Consider the following 25,546-nt stretch of genomic DNA (forward strand, 5'->3'; position numbering starts at 1 on the left):
CTGTATTGAGATTTTTGGTTTGATTTCTGATATATTTAAATTTACTGTTTCTAATTAATTGTTTTGTTTTATTCTGTAAACGACAGTATTGTTCAAAATTCGTTAGCTCTTTTGTTGCTCTGTACTGGTGAAACAAAGCATCACAGCGGGCCATTGTTGCTTTTATCTCAGTGTTTAACCACGGAGCAGGAGAGCGAGAAACCCTTGCCTGCAGAATGAAAGCATGCTTGTCATACAGTCCTAACAATAAGAGTTAAATCGATGTACTTTCAAGTTCACGTCGTGCAACTGTCGTATGTCGTCCCAAGGCAAATTATATGCGTCATGTTGTAGTTGAGTTAAGTCTATATTTTTCATGTCTCTGTAGTTTATACACCTAGCTTTACACTTTAGCACCCGCAGTGAGTAGCACAGATAGATATGATCGTGTGTAGAGATACCAGGGACCGAGATTTGTCCATGCTCGACAGCCCTATGGGGATTATTTGTCACTAAGTAGTCAATTAGAGTGTGGGTTGAGCAGTTACGTGTGTGTATGTGATTAGTTGCGTCTAATGTTAAGATGGTCATGTCCACTGAAATGAACAGTCTGTGAATTCGGTTCGAGTCACTAGTCTGGGTCAGGAGATTTATGTTAAAATCACCAAGGATTATGATGTTGGGTCAGGAGATTTATGTTAAAATCACCAAGGATTATGATGTGTTCGTAACCTGGTATAAGTTTCAGCAGATCTGCTTCAAGTGCGTCATTTTACTTACCTTGAGTGGCTTATATACTACTACTATTAACACCTTCTGGTGGTTGACAATTGCCTCAAGGAACATATTTTCAGTATGCGGGGTGTCATTGGGGGAAGATTTACAAATTATTTTGCTCTTAATGTTGTCTCTACAGTACAGTGAAACACTACCACCTCGTTTATCTGCGCGGTCATTCCTGTATAAAGTATACCCATCATTTTTACAAGCCCGGAACTGATACTGTTAGTCATCCAACTTTCACTCAGACTGATTAAATGCATATTTGTATCAGTAATTATAGAAAGGACTTCATCAAAGTGACTTAAAAGTGATAAACAGTTAATGTGGCAACATTGCAGGGTTCTAGGAAACTGCGACAAAGCACGTTTTAATAGGATTCCTGTGGGCTCAAGTTGGGGTAGAGGAGCTACTGGTGATTGTGGAAAGAGGGTTGTCATTGTCTTGGAATACGTCCGGGTCAATGGCATGCAGGAATTTGTCACCTGCTACAAGCAAAGGCTCATTAGTCTTAGCCATTACCATGCATAACTAAAGAAACACTTACCGAGATTTTCCCAGGTACATTCGCTGACTCAATTTGCACACACTCAGACACACACACAAATACGTACATACACATGAAAACTACGGTACTGAACATTTTAAGACTTAAACCTTAATTCACTGTTACACCTGCTGAGTTTAGAGCTCTGTTCAGGTCACCTACAGTACTAACTTGTGAAAATTTAGATTTTATAATTCCACCTTTACAATACTGTAATTGTCTTTTATACCAAGACTACATTACATTATACTCGTGAAACATGTTTCGTCCTCTTATAGGACATCTTCAGTCACAAATACAAATACATAAGATTAAAAATAAGGCGAGGACACATTAAAATAAGTGAACGCGAAGTCTTTGTATCCTGTGACGCGGCGTGATAGCGTCTTGTCAATCTTCAATGTTAAAATGGTGCAGTGTGAACATGATATGAAGCATGAAGTCCAATTAAAATCATGTTTTAAAACTGTTGTTCAAAACAACGAATTGTCAATTATAAAACACCGTAAGTGGCTATGCAAATAAAATGATGTGCATATTGTACATAAAACAGTGTTGTGGTGATGCCACATTGTAATAGATTTCTTGATTAGGAGGTGGAGTTATACTGATGCTAGTTGAACCTAATTGTGTGTTGACAATAGGGGCCTAAAAAGAGAAAAAGAAAATATGAATGAACTGAAGAATAAATGCCGTTAAAATGTGAACTAAGTGCCCATCCAGTCACTCACCTCCTAGCCCGTCTTACATCGACCAATCCACCTCAAGTGCTAAGGCTAACTGAGTGACGTCCTCGAAGGTCATTGAGGACTGATTGTGAGGGGAGGTTGAGAGGAGTTTGACGTAAGGGGAGAGGCGTGAGGTGACGTATTACTCACGTGCCTTCGTGAAAAGAATTTATTGATTAACCCCTCGAAAAGTATACTGATATCCTCCGATATCTCATTACGATTATAAATCGGGTTGCATTTTTTACCAATATTTATAAAGATGTTTTCTAAAATGTTCAATAGATTTCCTTTCTTACATAAATGGAGAATTTGAAGGTCTTGTTGTATGCCCGTGAATGTATGATTGATATCGTCCATATGAGAACCGAATGCTGAGAATCTGCCGTACTTTGACACATTAACATGTTCATTATACCTTATATTAAAATTGCAGCCTGTCTGTCCAATATAACTGGCGGGATACTGCTGGCACTTTAATTTGTAAACACCTGATTTCTGAAATTTGCTATTGCCGTTATTGATAGTGTGCTGATTGAAGAAAAGATGAGTGTTTTTATTGGTTGTTTTAAAAGAAACTTTCATATTAAGTTTCTTGAAAACATTCATGATTTCGTATATTTTACTGTGACTATAAGTAAAAAGGGCGTAACTATCTTCTTTCTTTTTGGTATCCTTGCTTAATGTGGAAAATGATTTTTTCTCTATTTTGCTAATAATTTTATCTACAAATTGCCTGTTGAACCCGTTTCTTTTTGCTATAAAATAAATAGTATCCAATTCATTTTTACGATCTGCTTCTGACATGGGTATATTATAAGCTCTATAAATCATACTGTAAAAGGAGGCCCTCTTACTGTATGTGCTGCTGGGTGTACGGAATTTTGTTTAATTACGTTTGCTGTTTGAGTAAGTTTCCTAAATATTTTAAACCTAAGTTTATTAGAGTCATTAATAATTGCAATATCAAGAAAGTTTAATGTTTCATTATTTTCACTTTCGAAAGAAAATTTAATCTGTGAATCCATATTGTTTAATTGTTCTAATACCTCCTGTCCATTAGTAATGCTATGGTCAATTATTGTAAACGTATCATCTACGTATCTCAACCAGCTTATTATACCTTTAATGTTGTTAATTTTGCTATTTTCAAGAAAATCCATATACATTTCCGCCATAATTCCCGAAGCTGGGGCCCCCATAGGAAAACCTTCCTGTTTATATATTTGACCGTTGAAAGTAAAGTAATTATTAGCGACGAAGAACTCCAAAATATTAATAAAATCGGCTATCTCTTGCCTACTCAAATTACTGTATTTAAGTAGATTATTCTTTACAAGATTTATCGTTTTTGATATTGGAATATTCAAGAACATATTTTTGACGTCAAATGAACACATCTTATGGTTCGATTGTATGTTTAAATCTTTAATACGATCGCAAAATTCTTTGGAATTCTTAATGGACCTATTACCCTCAAATCTATAATTTTTTAAAAAAAAGAAATTGTGTATAAATCTAGATGTCTTATATACAGGGCTATTTCTGAAATTAATGATGGGACTTATAGGTATATTCTCTTTATGCACCTTCGGTAGTGCTTTAGCCGTCAGAATACCCGGATTCATATTAATAAGTTTTTGAGACTCCCTTTCATTAAGGATGAAAGAAGATTGTTTAAGAAGTTTTTTAAATTTCTCTGAATGATATTTGTCGGGTCTTTTTTTTTATAATTTTGAATGAATTCTCTGCGAAAAAGGTTTCGGTTTTCTGTATGTATGATTCTTTATTCATAATAACCGTCGCATTCCCCTTGTCCGCCTTAGTCACAATCAAACCATTCTCCTTAATTTTCTGTTTCAATGAAGCTATTGTTTGGTTATGATCTGTAGAAACTCTATCTTTGTTATTATTTATTAAATTGGAAAGTTTTTTTCTTTATATTAAATCTCATCTCTGTTTGGTTCTCTATCGGTAACTTTTGTATTGCACTTTCGGCTTCCGCCGTGATCGTGATCATGATCGTGATCGCGTCTTTAAGTTTAAATTGAACAGGCCAATTGAATTTGGAACCTTTCTCCATAACACTTATTTTGGACTTATCAAAACAAGTCTCTGAAAGATTAATAACCGGCTCTTGAAATACAGGAATGGTTGAATGAGTCTGATTATTATGATCCTTAGATGAGGGAGAATCAGTCTCAGTTCTCTTACTATTGCGCCTAAGTGTATTAGTTTTGTTAACTAACTTGTTCTGTTTATCTACAAGTAGGTATGCGATTTTATCATTTACGTAATTTTGAAACGAACTCCATTCTAATGGGGCAATAGAGGCAGACGCGATGAGATGGGCCTCGTATAACTGAGTGTTAAGTAATGCTTTTTTTCCTATAAAGAAATTTAATTTCGTTCCTGATCCATAGAATGTTGGATTTATCTTGTGTCTTTCTATGCCAGTACGACAATACATTTTATTTGCATAGCCACTTAGGGTGTTTTATAATTGACAATTCGTTGTTTTGAACAACAGTTTTAACACATGATTTTAATTGGACTTCGTGCTTCATATCATGTTCACACTGCACCATTTTAACATTGAAGATTGACAAGACGCTATCACGCCGCGTCACAGGATACAAAGACTATGCATTCACTTATTTTAATGTGTCCTCGCCTTATTTTTAATGTTATGTATTTGTATTTGTGACTGAAGATGTCCTATAAGAGGACGAAACATGTTTTACGAGTATAATTTAATGCAGTCTTTGTAAAAAAGACAATTACAGTATTGTAAAGGTGGAATTATAAAATCTAAATTTTCACAAGTTGATACTTTGACAATACGGGCTCTAATATGAAATTTATAACGTGCACCTAGAGTACTAACGTATTCTTTTCTGCCATTATTTAGTAACACTACTATGCGTCCTTCGACTGTCCATACCCGCTTATGCCCTAGGATATCCCTAGCTCTGTTTAGAATCTGTTTCCGGATACTCGTAAGCGATTCAGTTATTAGAAATTTAGATCCTTTGAGAAGTTTTTTAACTCTCCAAACCCGGTTAAGATCTTGAAACCTAAGGAATTTCACAATGATCGGTCGTCTTCCCATCACTACGGCTTCAGCTGTTGTACGTTTCCGCTCACCAAGCCTGTGGCAGCGGTCAATGTCTCCTAGTGAGATGTCCAGTTGTAGCTTATCCCTGATTAAGTCCGTAACTATTTTATACACGTCTTCATCAGCTTCCTCGGCAACACCATGCAGTAGGAGGCAGTAACGACGGCTATAATGAGCCAAATTGTCAATCATTTCTTCATGACGGGTTAGAGTCTTGTCCATCGTCGATATCTTAGTCCTTCAGTGGTCACTTGGTCCTTGAAGGTTTCAAAGTCGGCAGCCAGGCTCAGTATTTCTTGTCGTGGGTGGGTAGTAGTGTCACCAGCACTGGTGGTCGTTGCTGCTAGGCGAGCTTGGAAGTCACTCAGTTGACTTTCAAAGACAGTTCTTATTTGAATAACTTCTTTAAGTGTCATGATTTAGTGATATATTTCAAGTGTACAAATGTTTTCAGTGACAGAGTTTGTACCTAGACGCGGTTGTTCTTCTGTTTTCGCAGGATATAACAGAGAGCACTTAACACTCATACTGCACCGGCCGCCATTTTATGTTCACCGATGGTTGTAGTAGTATTCAAGCATCACCCTATTAACTTATAGAAATGTTTCTGTACTTATCTAAGCTGCTACGAGGGTCGAGTCATAAGTCATGGCAACTATTTTTTTTCTCACGAACAGGAGACAACACGGAAAATCTACGATGTGCATTTGGAAACGTACGGTATGTACTTGTGTATGATGCTACTAGATGGTGTATGTAAACAACAGTGTGGGTATAAGCATGCCCCTAAGTTCAGAGTGTGAGTGAGAGCGTCACAAAATGGAAGTCAACATCCAGGAGCAACTATCGCATATTAAAATAGCAGTTCTCCATGGCAGACATGCACGCCAATGCCATGCAGTGCTGTGGGAAGCATCAGGTGTGCAAGTCATGCCCTATAGAACAGTGGCGAGGTGGGTGGAGACGTTCAAACGGGGTAGAGTATCAACTGCCGATTTTCCTCACTCAGGCCGTCCAGTGTCCATGGACAAAGATGTACGGATAATGGTGATCGATCAGTGTTTACATGAGGACAGGCGCTGGACTCTAGCGGAATTGCAAGAACATACAGCAATACCAGCGGAAACAATACGGCGCATTTTACACAAGGACCTACAGATGCATAAACTTTGTGCAAAGTGGGTGCGATGTCACTTAACTGAGGTACAGAAGTGGGCTCGTTACGAAACATGTCGCATCAATCCGGAGAGGTTTCAGCAAGAAGGACAAGCCATGTTGAATCGCATTATTGCAGTCGATGAAACATGGGCACATGCTTATGAACCTGAACTGAAGAGACAGTCAAGTGAATGGCGTTGTCAGGTGTCACCACGGAGACACAAGGTTCGACAAAATCAGTCGCCGATCGTTGCTCCATGTTGTGACACTCTCACTCACATACTGAACTTGGGGGGCATGCTTAGACCCACACTGTTGTTTACATACACCATCTAGTGACATCATCCGCAAGTACATACCGTACGTTTCCAAAGCGCATCTCTTAGATTTTCTGTGTTGTCTCCTGTTCGCGAGAAAAAAAATAGTTGCCATGACTTATGACTCGACCTACGTAATTAATTATCCGACACCTTCAGCAACTGCTTCCGGACTGTGGTCATGGCCTTGCCCAGTCTTGGTAGCTAAGCAGAGGGGCGAGTGAAAAATTCAGTGGGCAATGAACTCTGTTCCGGGGAGAGGGGAGGAGAATTAGAGGAGTGTTATGGGCCAAGATTTTGCCCATTGTGGATGGAAGGGGTATGTTGCTTCTTCATAATGTATTTTTGTGTATGTGTGTCTAACTCTTGTCCCACTTCCCTACGGGGTCGGGTATGAAGTGAGATGAATATTGGTAGCAAGTTTTTACAACTGGATGCACTTTCTGATGTCAATCTCATCAGAGGAGTTAATGAGATGAAATAAATGACATGATATATGATAGTACGAAGGGAGAGGGTGAAACCCAGTTCTAGCACATGGCCAACTCCTGCCAAGTAGCACCAAGGGGTCTACCCAAGGCTTTTTGTCTCCATCCGACAGACAAATCACCATCAACAGTGTCATATGCCCTCACTCCATATGAGCATTGGGGAGAGGTTTGGAAATGAATCCAGGCTTTTGGCACGCAATCTAGTGATTAGAAATTGTATACCAACACCTCTCCTACCCTGCTGGCCAAGGTTCTGATGGTGAAAATTATTTCGACCAACAGGACTCGAACTAAAGATGGTGTCAGAACATATAGACTTCACACATTAACGATCATGGCCACAAGGAGGGCTTCTATAATGTATTTTTGTGTATTAGGGTATAAATGCAAGTTAATGATTTTAATTTAATAAAAGTATGCAATTGAATTAAAGAGTATCTTGTAAGACATTACTTTTAGTGATAAATAATAACCTAAAAAAAGTTCTGAGTGGCAAAATACGATGTGTAAATTCAGAGAATTTACTATAGATAAGAATATCCCAACCCACATTCCAGGGATTTAAGTGCGAGTAACCTCCAGTGTGTTTTGTTAAGGGCTAATGCAAGAAATACAAATGTTGCTCAGAGTTAATTAAGTAGGGCAAAGAGGGGGAATTTTAAAAATGTGTATGAACTTTCAGATTGGTTTGGTTAGCTTTTTTTGCAATGTAAATTATGATTGCCTCATTAATATTCAAAGATTTGCTTGTATTTTCAATGTGTAAAACTTTTCGATCTGTGTTGATAAGTCATATATGTCATATATGTGCTCTCCGAAGGTTGAATGCCTATTGTATCTGATCACATTTTTGTGTACTTCATATCTTGTGTGCAAATTACATATTGTCTGGCCTATATATGTGACATTTCAGTTATGTTCTTGGCACTTGAGTTCATAAACTCCTGACTTGGAGAAAAGGTCTTTTGTGTTTAAGTTGAATTTGCTAATGTCTCTTTTCAACGTGTGTTGTTGTTTGTTCTAAAGGCTATTTTTAGATCTTGATTTTTGAAAATATTAGCTATTTTGTATATTCTCTTGTTCACATAGTTCAGGACAATGTAGTTTTCTCTTTCAAGTGTGGTTTATCTGGTGTTTTTCCTTTGTTTATTTAATAATTTACTACTGTGTCTGGAGGGTGGTTGTTTTCTTTTGCATTTTTTTTATTATTTGTATTTATTCATTGAAATCCATTGTGCTTCTTCTTCTTCTTCTTCTTCTTCTTCTTCTTCTCCTTCTTCTTCTTCTTCTTGCAAAGGTTGGCAATCTACATGGTGATCTTCAGTTTGGATGCAGTGGCATGGGACAGGATAGTGTTCAATCCATAGCGGTCCATGAGATTCTTTAGCCACAAAAATTCGTCATCTGTCTGGTCTCATACGTCCTATCCTTCCTTGTATGATAATTTGCAGATTTCTGTTCTTGTTATTTTGCATTATATGGCCAAAATATTGTAATTTCTGCTTTTTGCTAGTCAACATGACTTCTGTCTTCTTTCCCAATTGATCCAACACCTCGGAATTCCAGATTCTATCCATCCAGGAAATGCAGAGAATCCACCTGTACACTCACATATCGAACACATCCAGTCTCGAACAGAGAGCCTGGGTAGGTATCATCCTTCCATTCCATACAGAAACATTGGAAGGATATGTCATCTAGGTAATGGAGGTAGTGCTGTGCCAGTATGCCTTTGCATGTTAACATCATCAACAAGGAATACTGAGCCTGAGGCCAAGACTAATAGGACATAATGAAAACCAACATCAATATTGTTCTGTACTGAAAAATCTACAACATAGCTGTTATTTATATATTTATTTTAATTCAGCACAATGAATGAAGCAGGCAGCAGGTAGGGACCCTCTTCTTGTCCAGGAAGTAGCACCCCTGTCTATGTGAGTCCCAGGGCACACTGACCCAGTGTATATCATCTGGTAGGGGTCCCAGCTCAGGGTTATAAGTGAAGACCTCAGCTTAATCTACATTGGAGAAGACGGACTTTGGAGCAGTGGGGAATTCATCAGTAGCGTTTGCTTTCCATGTTAAGGGTGGCTGCAAGGGCGTTTATTCCCCACATAAGGGATGGCCTGAATAATTACTGGCAGTAGCTCTAAAATGCCTTTGGGAGTGGTGACCCCATCATAACAATAGCCTAAAAATGAGTGATGGTAAATATCGGCCTTGGAAACTGTTAGAGCGTACCCTTCAAAAAGTGACGCACGGTTCTTGTGTTGGGGGAGCTGTGATAAGTGGGCGATGAGCAACTAATATTATGAAGGTGGGAATAATTAATGTTATAACCTTGACAGGAAATTCAGAAGAATTGATTGACTTTATGGAGAAAGAGAATGTCAAACTGATGGGACTGAGTGAGGTCAAGTGGAAGGGGAAGGGAGTGAAGAAGATGAGAATTCTCGCAGAAATTTACTGTATCTGGACTTTCTTGAAAACACTAAAATCAACAACAACAATTTTGATAATATCCTTTTTTGGTCTAGGTATGTTGATGACGTCTTGGTAGTTATAAATGAGAACTTAGACGACGCCCATACCACTCTTCAAGCTCTAAACAACATTGACTCTCATATTAAATTTACCTTGGAGTCAGAAACAGACCAAAAGATCAATTTTCTAGACCTTACCATTATTAGACATTCGGAATCTTTAACATATAAAATTTATAGAAAACCCACACAATCCGCTGTCACAATTCAACAAGATTCAGCTCACCCCCACCCTCACAAAAAAGCAACATATAACAGCCTTGTTCACAGAGCATTCAATGTACCCATGACTAAGAAAGATCTTTATACTGAACTGAATACTATCCGTAGCATAGCAAGATTCAATGGCTTCAGCAGCCATTTCATAGAAAGTATTATCAACAAACATAAATTCCGTCCCAAAACCACACTTAAAAAAGAACTACCTAAGTACGAATCCTTACACTTACTTTCACTTACACCAACAAAATTCACAAGATCACTAATATTTTAAAGAAAAAAGGCGTAAAAATAGCTTTTAAAACCAACAACAACACACACATGCTACATAATACATCACACATTAATAAAGTTAACAAGTACGCAAAATCAGGTGTTTACAGGCTTAAATGTAACTCCTGTTCTAATATTTCTTATGTAGGGCAAACTGGTAGAAGCTATAATATAAGAGACTCGGAACACTTCAATGCAGTCAAATATAACAAATTTTCGGCTATCGGCCAACATATGGTCGACTATAATCATAAGTTTACGAACATCGAATTAGACATGGATATCCTTGAAATAGCTAATAAAGGCCCTTTACTTAATATAATCGAGAATTTTTATATACATTTGGACCAATACTTTAACACTAACTACAATCTCAATGAAATAACCGAGAAACCTAATATTTTATTTGATCTTTTCATCACTTATTTCAGGAAAAGTGAGTCAGTAGACCAAAATTCTTTCTTCAAGTCAATTAAAGGTCCCCCGCCAACACAAACATCACCATCTTCCCTCCCGCCTACCTCGCCTTAAGCCACTTCCCATTTCCCCGCCCCTCCCCACTTACGTCATTCTATGCTCCTCCCCTCACTAACTTCCTTCCCTTCTACTTTAAGCTGTTAGTTGCACTCAACCGGCAAGCTTGTTTCATATTGCGCAAGGTGAGCCCTCAATGTTTGTTCTTTTTTTCGCCAGTCTCATCCCCTCATTTCAATTCTCTCTTGCGTTAACTCAAACTTCCTTTTCTCCAGGTTCATTTGGTTCCTATTGAATTGGGATTGCTCCTTTGTAACACAACGAGATTTCAATTTACCATAAGATATGTCCAACAGTTTTGTCAACATTTAACCTCTGTTGTGGATTTATTGGACACAATAATTCCCTCTGCGCCAATGGTGAACTTCATATCTTCTAGAACTTAATAGAAACATTAGACATTGTTTAAAATCTGACATAAACCAATTTTTAAATGTGCAACCTTGGACTATTCGTCAACTAGAGATTATTTTATTCAATTTTGAGATAATTGTTGTTTAATATTGTAATTTTACGAGACATATACCAAAGGATTTTATTTGTCACTGTTCAACATAACTTTGCTACATCTACAACAGTTCATATCTTCACCATTTTATATGTATATCATTCCACCACATCCCCAGTCCATTCTTTCATCTCTCATTCTCACCGCATAACTCTGTTTTAGGACTATGGTATATACTTATGTATCTTGGCTAGGCTGATGATGGTCCTTATAGGACCGAAACTTGTACCTTGTAATAGCACATTGTAATGTTTTTGTAAACATCACATGATTGTCAAGTATTGAGAAGGTGGATTAAAAATTTTGTACTTATTTTATGTGTAATGTTTTAAAGGCTTTGAAAATCTGTCAGTAGTTTTTGAATATTAACCCAATACCTGGCTTTCTTTTATATAAGAAGGAAGAGATCAAATCAAGATCAACAATAATGCAAAAGGACATGAAAATGCAAAGGGCCAGGAAGTGAGTACCGGTACATCACAAGAAGTCGCTGACAGGTAGAGGCATGCTGCTAAAGTGTCTTGAAATCGGGGGAAACAATATGAGGGGTGGGCAAACATGTAATCATGCACATGCTAAGTGATTGTCCTGTCAACAATGGGTACTACAGCTAGAATTAATATATGAATGTATATAAAAGGAAAGTTTTGCACTACAAGTCCTGAGGGAATTTGGGCTATTGAGCAGTGGCTACCTATCTTTGGGCAGGTCTGAGTGTGGCACGACAAAGACTTAGATTGTTACCTTGCAAATCAGACATGTTCACCACAGTTCTCATGAGGCCAAGTATTCTCTATAACCAGTCTTAATATGGTAGAGTTGAGAATACAACTTATGATCTTCCAGGCAGCAACTTGCAGCACAACCTTTCAGACAACAGGAATGGTAAAATAAAGAGATGTATTAAGGGAAAGATGAACAGATACGTATGAGAACTGTTAACAACAAAGATAACAGATATTCTCTTTTCTTGTAGTGGTGGTCATAGAGACACAGATATGTCAATACACTTTCCATAGGTTAACAGCTGGATTGTTTTCTCCTCGCGACCATAGCACAAGCAATAGAAGCCTGTTATCCTGTTTGTACAGAACTAACACTACCAGTCTTTGCATAACTTTAATCTATTACTCACTTTCCAGGACAATTTGCTAAAACCCAAACTGTTGACCCAGCCTACCATGCCCAATGTAGGTACTATTATAGCTTGCAGAATTACTTTTCAGCATTCTCTTTTACTTTTGACTTGTGATGTTTACAGAGTATATCATTTTGTTAGAAAGAAAAATTATAAGAGAAAAGAAAAGAGGAAAAATATATGTAAACAAAAGTAATTTCTTTTAAAGTACTTAAAGTAACTTACATAATAATGCAGTTCTGCACACTAGATGCGTGAAATTAAACTGAAGTTTCTTCTTCAAATTAAAGTGGCGTTCTACATAGTCACGACCACGTTCACTTATGTTCAAGTACAATTCCAAATCATCCGGATCCATTAATCCAAAATACACCAACTGAAAAAAAATCACGTTAGAACACAATTAACATAATCTTAATAGATAAGTCAACAACTGGTTTTCCAAATTCTGTATTCTTTCTGTAGATAAGAAGTTTTACAGCCAATATTTTGATGAACAACATCTACTGACACTGGAAGCTATCAGACCTTCCAACAATAACTGTGATGAAACTTTGAGGGATGGAGAAACATGTAAATGAAGCAACAGATGTGAAATGTGTCATTTTGCATATCACATGCAACCACTAGAATGTTGCTTATAAATCTGGCCATGAGCCTACACTGTGTGTTACCATCAACTGCCACATATGTACCTATGTGATATGGACTTACTAACATTTTAAATCTTAATTATGGAGTTGTTTTATGCTATTTTTTATCTAAGCATGATGTGAAACAGCTGATGATGATTGCTAAGCAATCGAAACATGTACTGTAAGTTTTAATAACAAAAAATTTAGCCGAAGGCTAAATAATAAAAAAGGAAAGTATCGATCAGGTGGAACCTTTTTCATTAGTTAACTGAATTACAATATCGATATGGAATGAAGTGGATAGTATGTAAACCATATCTGGCACAGACTGCCCTGAATCCATGATCCCATTCATGCAAAAATGTCACTGAAATAGTCAATAGCACAAAAGCTCATAAACATGCATTGTCCTTATCATTTTTTAATTTTTCATGACGGGGTTAAGGTAGAGCCTCATTTCCCCTCTATCTTGGACACCCCTCTATAACCGAAGCTGGTTAGCCCTGAGAGTCATATCAAGCATGTCCTGTTAAAAGTGTTAAATTGTCTGATAAGGGCCCAGTCGTCATGAAAACAATACACAATGGGCTTAGAGAAATAGCTTTTGAAGGTGTGTTTTCTCTGTAACTGTATCTTCCTCACTCCACCTGGCATTCAAATAAGAAGCATGTGAGAGAAGGTCGTGTGGTTGCAGGGTAAAGGGTGCAAGAGGTAAGCATTGCTGCCATGCTCAAGTCTCAAGGCCTGACAACAAACACATGTTCCGCCCATGGTGACTCTTGCGAATTGGCGAAGTTTTAAAGTGGTAGTACAATAAATTGTGCCTTAGTTATACATTTACAACAATTATAAGTATTGCACAATGAACAGCTTAATAATGAACATGGATCTGACTTTTCTGCCATGACTAATGTTTGTAATGAGTACAGTTGTTACTCCTGCCGTACCTACAAGCTGCCGCGACTTCCCGTCAGACACAGGTAGTATCTTGCGTTTACTGTGTAATTTCATTATCTCAGAAAGTATCTACAGCGCTACTGAATTGATATGTGAAGGAAAAGTCAGACCCCTTTATCTTGGGCACCCCTCAAAGTTGAACTTATAGTTTTAGAACCAAAGTTATCAAATGTAAAAGAGTAATTATACTTAATAATTATGTCTTTATATATGTCGGTGGTCTCTTTAACCTGTACAATTAACCAGCTTTGAATATACTGTTGGTGTCTGGAATTGGTAACAATCGAGCATCCAGAAATAGGAACAAGCCTGTCCATCACTCAAATTTTGCGCCATGATCACACGTGCCGTAACCTACCTATTACTACCCACACATTGCCTGGTTAAAACTTTAAACTTCAATACTACAGATTCTCTTACTCTCAGGTTGTACATTTTCTCAATTTAAGTGAAATGAAAGATCAGAAAAAAATATACAGACAAGGAAACGTATAGGGTGCGCATCTTACCACGTTTCTTTCAATATTGTCTGGAGCAAGAACTGCGCGAGTCCTGCCATTCACTACTGTTTCACTCTACTGCAAGAGGGTGCCGTCATCTAGTTAACTGTTTCAAAAACACATCTGACGCTTATTTCACATGTAAACCACATAGACGTTATGAGTGTCTGGAAATAGGAGCTGTCCGGGTATTGGCCTCCCTACCCTATACAGTTTAATATTTATGTTAAATCCATTCATGGATTTAATAATAATTGGTAGTACTTAAAAAATTATATTACTGTACTTGTTTTAATTGTTGTTTTCCCTTGAATTTTCAATCTGCTACACTAGCCTTAGTATTACAGGCAGAACTCCATAATACCAATGCCAGAATGTACGAAGAGCATAAAAAATATGATGTGCTAATTGTATCCAAGGTAATATTATTGTTATTAATTCAGTGTTTTAGACCCCTTTTTTCGCTAGTTGCTTTACGTCGTACCGACACAGATAGGTCTTACAGCGACGATGGGATAGGAAAGGCCTAGGAATTGGAAGGAAGCGGCCGTGGCCTTAATTAAGGTACAGCCCCAGCATTTCCCTGGTGTAAAAATGCGAAACCACGGAAAACAATCTTCAGGGCTGCCGACAGTGGGATTCGAACCCACTACCTCCTCGATGCAAGCTCACAGCCGCGTGCCCCTGACCGCATGGCCAACTTGTCCGGTCAATATTTTAGAAATTGTTTATGTACTATATCCTATCAACTAACTCAACTTAGCTTTGAATTATTAATAAAACAGAGAAATATCAAGGGTAGCCAAGTTAATGTACTAAAGTACTGAATTCCTGACTATACTGCCCTTCTATAATTTCTCACAATTTCCTTGCTAGGCCTTTTATGAAATGAAATTGATTCTTATGGGATAGAATCCAAATGCCAAATATATTTGTGAATGTAATGTTATTATAATTTACAAATTTGCCAGTTTTGGAGTCAACGGTGCTATTAGAACTTGACAATTTTTAAATTGATACTGCCTTTAATTTGGATGACAGTGCAAAGGATCCAGATTTTGTCGCAGAGAGTACCACTGAAGAATATAATTACAATAACCCCGACGAAAACTCAGACATAAGTGACAGCAATTTAAGCGTAAATGAAGCGGAATGTTCCACAAAAGACTAATATATTATGATATCAAAGGAGACTCAACAAGGAACTTAGAAATAAGGGATTAGCTTATGAAACAAGTAGGCCCTAAAGGGAATAAAAGTTAAAGAAAGACAGATGCCGCTTTTAAAAGTATGTTGTATGAAATGACCACATACCAGAAATATACCACAAATTTCTTATAAATGGACATACACACATGAAATATGATGAAGATCATGCAATAATTGAGCAGAAAAAGAATAAAACCGAGATGAAGATCATCCACCCAAATGACTGGTACCAGTTAGTGAGATCATGCAGACCCAAAAATCTCTTTGATGTGTATCTTACGGAAAGAAGACATTTGATATAGATGTTGATTCCTATAGGGAACCTGAAATATTTGTCCAGAATGAGTAAATTTATCATACAAATATAGTTGGTCCGTTATTGGACATTATGAATTTTTCAGCTAACTCAACCCTGGTTGCAAGCATTTCACCCCAGTGTGCTAAGTTGGGCTCATCAGCTGGTAAATAGCATACCCACTAAGACGCATGGCTAGTGCATACCGTGGAGGCCACTGCGTAGGCTACTTGGAGCCACCGGCAGTGCCAATGCACTATGAGAGACTTCGTCTCATTACCAAAAAATGATGCCTGCCTGGCCATCAGATAAAGAAGTTGACACAGAGAGAAATAAATTTCTTTGGCACTCAACACATTGGCTGAAGTATGTTGAGGAGCCAATTAGAGCCATTTCCTTCATTTTTTTTCCATTCCATTATCAATCAATCACTACTGATCTGCATTTAGGGCAGTCGCCCAGGTGGCAGATTCACTATCTGTTGTTTTCCTAGCCTTTTCTTAAATGACTGCAAAGAAATTGGAAATTTATTGTACATCTCCCTTGGTAAGTTATTCCAATCCCTAACTCCCCGTCCTATAATAAACGAATATTTGTCCCAATTTGTTCTCTTCAATTCCAACTTTATCTTCTTATCTTCTTTTTCTTCTTATCTTCTTTCCTACTTATAAAGACACCACTCAAACTTATCCATCTACTGATGTCATTCCACACCGTCTCTCCACTGACAGCTCGGAACATACCACTAATGATATAGATGTCGATTCCCATTGGGAACTTGAAATATTTGTCCCGAATGAGTAAATTTAAAATACCAACATAAATGGTCCATTATTGGACATTATAAATTTTCCAGCTAACTCATTCCTGGTTGCCAGCGTTTCGCCCCCCGTGAGCTATATTGGGCTCATCACAAAAATTCCTCTCCGTCGAAATACAGGGCCTCTTACTCTCGGCTTCCCACTCACTCTACATCACTCATAAAGTACAGGCTTACTCTGCCTTTAACATCTTCCTAATTATTCTCATAATATTTCATTTCCATTACAATTCATTTTCTTCTTGCTAGAAACCTTATTCAAATACAAGCAATCTCATGACCAAACAATTTTATAATGATCTCACAATTAACTTCTCAAAATTTTTCCTGACCTCAGGAGCAAAATAGCATACCGTGATTTTCAGTATCACAAATACATGGTGTCACAAAATTCAAGTTTCCCAAAAATGCCAACATTATCATACTTCACTGGATTTCGATATAAACCGCAAATCTCGTTTGACATTACTGCTGAACGCATAATTATCATCATCTCAAATTTTATCCTAACGTGAATATTATTATTATTATTATTTGGTAAATCATTATTTGACTTTATCACGCTCATAACGGTTATTTTATCGTGATCATTATTGTAACTTTTACCAGTCTGAACATTATTTCATTGATTTTCATTGCAATATTTAACTTCACTTTTAAATTTTTAAAAGAAATTTGAACACCTTTTAAAGTCTGCGCACTGACATACATAACAGACAATTTGCCTCCACACTAGAATAACAACAGGAAATATTATCATCATCGCAACACTTAAATTTACACATTCCACACATACAACGTGATGTTATGATTCATTAATTAATTAATTAATTTAAAGGGACAAGCATTTACATTCTAACTACAATACATTATATTTAAATTAGACAGACCTGTAATTTCGTCGTTGGAGTGGCGTTATCTCGGCTTCATTTTATGCCAGCCACTTTAGACTTAGCCTCTCATAATTGCAGGACACATTCTTTGCTTAAACACTACCTTATAAATACATTGATTCTCCACTTGGCTTGAAGCAACACACATTAAATTTTTTAAAATATATAGAACACTTTATAATAAATTTTATTCTGTATTCTTATACAACAGTTAAACCACCCCGTTTCATGTTGAGAACTCAACTAATACAGTTGTTTCACGGGTGTGACTCAAGGCAAATACAGTAGAGACAATACACGACACTTACGGATTTCGCCTTGCTAAAATGGGAGACAATTCAACGGTGGCGCTCCTAGTGACTTGACCTGAACAAATCGCGCTAAATTCAAATATCAATGGAAATGTATATACGGAAATGGATAAATAAATTACGTCTAGAAAGACAGTGGTATTGAGATATTAACTTCGAAGTTGCTAAAGCAATTCTGGATAAATGAATGAAGAATTATTTAAAAGGTTATTATTCAAAGACTGAAATTAGACGTATAAACAAGGTGTGAAATGGACTGCTGTGACATGGCTTGATCTTTCATTTATGCATTACTTTTTTAGCTTTAGCATACCTGCCTGAAATCTTACGGTTGGATTTGTCTTTTTTCCTCATTTAAAAACAATGTATCATCACATTAAGACATTTGTCAATAAAAATATCGGCACATTCCTTACACATATGATGCAATGAATTTACATTTTATAGCTGGACAATTTTTCCTCTTAACATGAAGCCTACTAACAGAAAGAAAATCTATAAAATCCCGGCTTTAATCTGAGAAGAGCGATAAAAGAAAGAAAAGTTCGAATATGTTGTCGATAGTGATGCTTTGAGGAATATTTACGTACAATTAGAGTAAAAATGTAACATACCCTTGGCTGTATAGTCGAGGATTTTTAAAGTCGCTGGCCTGGAAATGATCTGAACAGATCTTATAATTCTTATACAAGCGTAACGTCCCTTCTTTCTTGTACACTTTATCCAAATCGCTTCTGTGACATTTCAAAACCCACAGATCACACCTACAACAACACATCGGTATTGAAGGTTAACTGCTGCACTATACAATAAAATATGCGTATTATATTTTAAGCCCGTTAAAACATAGGTCGAGCAGGTCAGAAGATTATGAGGTACTATAAAAATCTCTATCACTGGAAGAATATATATGCAAACACAATATTACTTACATGTTCTTGTCACGAGGGAACCTGAAGAACGAGCGCGCATTTTTCTCTACTTCGTAATTACTGCAGCCAAACACAGCACATACCTTTCCCCTCATGTTGACAGGAGATATCAAGGAATGACACACGCTACTATTTAATTATGTCAACTCACTGAAAACGCATAAATAACAGCAAAAACTTCACACAAAAATACACGTGCTCTTATGACAGAATCAGTACCGTTCAGGTCTATCCGCTAGAGTGAGCTCCAATAGCTGTCCCTCGATATCTCGCTCAGTGTCGTGTATTGTCTCTACTGTATTTGCTCAAGGTCTGTCTAGGAAGGTCTGGTCACGCTACCACAATCCTTTGCGGTGGCGGCCATATTGGGTCTCAAATATCGTTGTTATGTGGGCGTGCCCGATGTAATGATGTGAGTTATTACTTGTATTTTCAAGGAAAATGGGATACTGCGCCGCACCAAATTGCCAAATTAAGACAACTGACGGAATGAGAGTGTTTCGCTTCCCTAGAGATAAGCAAAGGAGAGCTGTAGGCGTGACAAATGGCAACCTGCAGATAAATCCGTCTTGTGCGAGGTTAGTGAAGTTATACATTCGTATTATTCCTGAATAATAGTATGTTTATATGAACGATGTTTTATATTAAATTTATAGGTCTTATTATGTATTTTCTTCTAGCATAATTCTGAAGAATCGCAATTTGAACTAAAGAGGGCAGATAGACGGAAACAACTCAAGTGGAATTCCATCCCAACAATTTTAACGTCCCTAATCCAACCTACTCTTTGACATATAATAGGAAACCTCCCAAAGAAAGAGAATTGTCTTTCAAAACAAGCAAGAAAAATAACAGGAAATCTGTAATAGTAGTATTGATGTTTATGAAAATTTCCTTTTCATGTGTCCGGTTCCATGACTAAATGGTTAGCGTGCTGGCCTTTAGTCGCAGGGGTCTCGGGTTCAATTCTCGGCAGGTTCAGGAATTTTAACCATAATTGGCCAGTTTCGCTGGCACGGGGGCTGAGTGTATGTGTCGTCTTCGTCATCATTTCATCCTCATCACGACGCGCAGTTCGCCTACGGGAGTCAAATCAAACGACCTGCACCTGCCGAGCTGAACTTGTCCTCAGACGCTCCCGGCAGTAAAAGCCATATGCCATTTCATTCCATTCCTTTTCATGTAAACTACAGACAGAGTCTTTCTATCCCCACATGCAACGTCGAAATGTTTCACAGATATTTGAAATGCTTGTTCCTGTTCATTTACCAATTACAGTCACAACAAACAATAGGCCTATCACTTCAAACCAACAATTTATGTCCAGCTTGCCATCATTACAACAATTTTATTGATAATAGCAGTCTTATACTGTACTGTAGTTATAATTTACAGCTACATTTCAATAACCTTAAATGCTCTACAGTACATTATATGGCTGGACAAATACTTAAAGATCACAACATTCGCTTCACTCGCACTAACCAACTACTCTAATTTAACGTACCGTAGCCTAACATAATATCCTAATGTAATCCCTAAAATAGCCTAACCTAGGTTAGCTCAACTTAATAGTGACTAAATTTCTATTTCTTATGGAATCGTGTCTACCAATGGCTTTAATTTTCTTAACCATTATTATTATTATTATTATTATTATTATTATTATTATTATTATTATTATTATTATTATAAGCATGAATATTAGGACTCAGCTAAAGAGCCCCGTGGTCGCCAGCCCACCGCTCGAGGCCCTTAGCTGAGTCTTGACATTGCTTTCAATAGTCTAGCCCATCCGACCTCCCCTGGTCAACACTTGTTCTTTTCCGACCGCGACGGCATTAGCGTATACGAGGCCTAGGAAGTTTATCATTTCCACGCACTTTGTGGCCTTCATCTTACTTTTGCCGATACCTTCATTTTTCGAAGTGTTGGACCCTTTCCATTTGTTTTCTTCTGATTAGTGTTTATAGAGGATGGTTATCCAGTTGTACTTCCTCTTAAAACAATAATCACCACCACCACTTTGTAGTATATAGCAGCATGGGTTATCAATAAACTAGTTAAGAGTAGCTAGGAACATCACTCTTGTTGCATATGTGCAGAATATTTTTACCTTAGAACCCAAAGAAATACCACATGAATGGATAACAACAGTTACCATACATAATTTAATGCACTCAACTCAAGAGGCATTCAGTGTTTGTCAACATACTGGGGTAGCCTTTTAGAAACGCAGTATCGGTAATTACTTTCTTAATAAAGAAAACGCTGAAGGTAATTTATTACAACTGTATTTTAATACTTTAAATACAGTACTTCAAGTTCAGTATTTCATGTACCGGTAATCATAATATGACACAGATTTCTATTTTTCTGTCAATAATTACATATTTGACAGATGATATTAATAAGAAATACAGTGAGACCAAGTTGTAAGTAAGTAAAAGAGAAGAATATGAGCATTTCTGTTCATTCTTGTTTCTAAAAATTTTTTTAAAAAAAATCTCAGGCTCTGTTAATTGTCTTCCTATTCAAATAGCTGTGAATGTATATCATTTATGTGTTATACAGTTATACATACATGACCAGTAGATGCCCAATTAAATTCTTTATGAAAAATAGTTGGTATTTTGTTTTTATTTCAATGTAGGGTACCGAAATCCTCTAAATTCGTATGCACTTGCCTTTGGTTACGCTCGCTTAAAGACCCAATATGGCGGCTCCATAAGTAGCATTCGTGACTTGACCTCCCTAGACAGACCTTGGTGTGACTGACCGTGAGACACAAGCTTATCTCTGCCAGACTACGTCAGTCCTCCCTTACCAATTACCAAAATAACATCGTCTGCAGTAATTCACAAGAGCTGTCGAGCACTGCCGGGCGTTCGAGCGTAATCATAATCCCGGTCGGTGACAGTAAAACCGCCGCGCGCTCTACAGTGCGGAATGCATTAGACATCGTGTGTAAAACCAGTTGGTGACTGGGCTTTGAGCAGTGCAAACAGCGTTAGGGATCAACCAAGTATAAGTCGTAAACGCTGCATTCAAGAAACGAAGAGAAGTATTCTGGAGAGAATTAGGAGGGGCTCGTTAGTCCTGAAGAAGAAAGACATGTCGGAAGAGGTGGCGAAGAGTGAAGCTTGGAAATCGTTTGCACTTGTAGTGGATCCTGTCACGCAGGCTTCTTCTGGGTGCGTGCAGTGTGCCACATGTGATACTGTACTTTCTTACCAGCCAAGCAAAACAGGTATGATTTGGCGCTGCAAAAGTAACTGAGGATCAGAATTCCACCGAATACGTGCAGTACCAAGCAGCATAAAGAAAGTTGGTGTTGATAATTTGGTCGATGTGAGTGGAATATATTTGCTACCGTTAAATACTTGTAGTAAGATTGGCTTCAAGAATTATTCGCAGGAGCTCATCAGTGTTGGCGCCACTTATGGCAAAGTCAATAATAGAAAATGTTCTTCCGCACCCTACACTGTATCACGGCATATTAAAGAAAAGGCCGAAAAAATACGGGCGACAATGGTGCCCAAGCTAATATGTGCCATAAAGAACAAAATGTGCGCTTTAGACGCTGATCTGTGGTCTGATAACTACAAGAAGAGAAATTTTTTGACAGTGACATCGCATTATGTTAACGATGAGTGGCAGCTAGAAACGCTTGTTTTGCTAACAACTGCGTTTGCGGACATACCTAAGACAGGAGAGAACATTCGGCACGAAATCGAAGAGCGGTTGCTTGAGCTAGCAATTAACAAGAATGATCTTACAAAATGTTACTTACCGAGCTCGATAGCTGCAGGCGCTTAAGTGCGGCCAGTATCCAGTATTCGGGAGATAGTAGGTTCGAACCCCACTGTCGGCAGCCCTGAAAATGGTTTTCCGTGGTTTCCCATTTTCACACCAGGAAAATGCTGGGGCTGTACCTTAATTAAGGCCACGGCCGCTTCCTTCCCACTCATAGCCGTCCCGTCGTCACTACAAGACCTATCTGTGTCGGTGCGACGTAAAGCAACTAGCAAAAAATAAAAAAATAATTTAAAAAATGTTACTTTGTCACCGACCAAGGAGCTAATATGAAGAAGGCACTTTCATCTTACGACCGTTTGCCTTGCTGTGATCACTGCCTGATGACTGCGCTTCGTCACACATGTTAAGAGACGTTTTTAGAAGATGAAGCTCCTGTCGTTTCTGCTATCAGCAAGAGCTATAGTAGGCTATTTGAAGAGATCGGGTCACTCGGGGCGTCTGCAGCACTTTGTGAAGCAAGAAGCTGTAACGCGGTGGAACAGTATACTGTTAATGCTCAATTCCATCATAAGTTTAATTGACGATATTCGAGATCTATTAGAATCCCGCGGGCAATCGAAACTCTTAGAAACTTTCCATGAAGAGTGCATACGAGAAGTTATCGCTTTTCTAACCCTCTTTAAAGAAGCGAGTTTGGATTTGGAAAGTGTAACAAAGCTGGAACGCCTTGGTACACGCGTCTGTTACGTCATTGTGAACCAGAAGAAAGTGGCAACGAAGTAAGAAATATTTTTATAAGTTACGATCGTTTATAAACCTGCTGAATTATCAGAATTTAATTATGTATATATTGTTTATCATTTTCAGTGCATGACGAAAATAAAAAGGAGAGCAGCATATTTCAACAGCGAGAAGTGCAAATTGGAGGCTATCCGTTACAAAGCAACGGTTCTATGGCCATCACGACGTCATTTGAAGAAAGTTACAGCAGAAGAAAAGCAGGTCGCGTATGCTGAAGTTCGACGATTGTGCTCGTAAATGTGCCTGTAAATGGCAAGGTCGAATCACTGAAAAAAAATAGTAAACAAATGTTTCTGTATAGGCTTTTGAGCTTATGCCGTGTCAAGAAAATAAGGCATAAGCTCAAAAGCCTATACAGTATCATATCTTTAAGTACGGCTCGGGAAATCATTAATAACAACTAAACGAATGTTTGTTTGTCTAATCTTCCACCTTTCGTTAGATCAGCAATTATGCCGTCTAAAATGTACAATATTTGGGAAGGGTTTCTCAACCTAAATATTCCACAATGCGTTTTGGTGTAATTCTTGCGATATATATAGGAATTCACTGGAAATATAGCTCTTAGTAATCAGTATCCTAACTTTTATACATATTTAAAGGTGACATGAATGCATTACGGATGTTTTGTTCATTTTTTAGAGCCCATTCAAGCAAGTAGTGACCAAGTTCTTCCCATGAAAAAGTCCAAGGTGGACTGGAGTTCGGATGAAGACGACGAAGATGGACACACAAATACTACTAATGATCTCGACAGGTACCTTTCGCTCTCCAAATCCGACTGTAGCTGTGCCGAATGCCACATTTTGAAGTGGTGGAAAACGCATGCAGAGTTATTTCCAAGGCTGTCGGTAGTAGTCAGAAGAGTTCTCTGCATTCCTGCCACTAGTGCTGCCAGCGAGATAAATTTTAGCCAGGCCGGTCACCTGCTGTCCAGCAAAAGATCGTGCTTAGTATCAGACAAGGTGGATGATCTCTTATTGATCCATCACAATTTCGTAAGTATTCTGAACATACCACGTAATCACAAGAAAGGAAACATTCCTCAAACGCTATGAATGTATGACTTTACAAAAGAAAATATTTATAAAATCCTCCTATCAATACAAGTCAAATGTATGATGTATGATTCTACTTTCATTTACGTCACAGGAATAAGTGCAAACCGCCAGCTGTAGTAGTAGCTCCAGGAACACAAATGAATCCTGTGCATCAGGCAGCACCAATGACGAAAAACGAATTGTATATTTATGATTCACATATAACTTTATTTACAGTACCACTTTCACTTTGTTTGTAAATTAACGCTTGTAAAAAGAAAATTGATGAGTATTTGTTTAAAAACAATCCTGCATTTCTTCTTGATCCTGCATTTGATAATAGTACAGTGTATATGTGGCCGAGTCTGGAGATAGGCTACACATAGCCCACTATTACTGTGTCCCCGTTTATCTAGCGAACGGAACAAAATACTATATGAAGACATTACAGTTCATAACGTTACAATTATTAGATACATCATCACCTCAAAGATGAAAATCTAATAGTCTGCAACATATTAACACACTTCAAATGTAACATATTGTACCGGGAACACCGCTACGACAGAAGTCCGAAGTATGTTTGTTGAACTTCGCGCGAGATGGAAGGTAGGCAGCCCGCCGAACGCAGTGACGTACCCAGCGAGTGACGTGGCCGCCGTAAGCCAGCTATCCGCTACCATATATGGTAATGATCCAGCTCGTCCTCAAAAGTACATTTTGAGCTAATTCATCGCTATTTTGACACTGCCAACTTGAAAGCCTTTACAATGGACATTATATCTTAAGATTTCAAGAAAATCCGCCGAGTATTATAGAAGTTATCAGGGTAGATAGTACCCGAGTTCTAGACACTTCCATGCGGACGTGTATAAAAGGAAGACCACCCGTATACATATGTTATTAATAATCTTAGTTTTAGATCTGCAGTGACAAGTGTGTTCAAACAACACCGCATAGAGGGACATCGACAGGAGGAAGAAGATAGTCCCTTGCATGCAAGGCTTGGCTCTAATTCCCCCCTCTCCAAAAGGAGACTTGGCACCAGGGACTGCTGG

General features: G+C 37.9%; 1 protein-coding gene across 2 annotated transcripts in view; it reads right to left on the minus strand.

The window, feature by feature from the left end:
• LOC136864067 (prolyl 3-hydroxylase 2) overlaps nucleotides 1-25,546 on the minus strand; it is a 540,144-nt gene that overhangs the window by 67,374 nt on the left and 447,224 nt on the right. For both annotated transcript variants that reach the window (XM_067140608.2, XM_067140609.2), the window contains exon 9: nucleotides 12,562-12,712. In XM_067140608.2, coding sequence (XP_066996709.2) covers nucleotides 12,562-12,712 — 151 coding nt within the window. The remainder of the gene's footprint in view (nucleotides 1-12,561; nucleotides 12,713-25,546) is intronic.

Source organism: Anabrus simplex, chromosome 2 (assembly GCF_040414725.1).
Source record: "Anabrus simplex isolate iqAnaSimp1 chromosome 2, ASM4041472v1, whole genome shotgun sequence".
NCBI classification, from domain to species: Eukaryota; Metazoa; Arthropoda; class Insecta; order Orthoptera; family Tettigoniidae; genus Anabrus; species Anabrus simplex.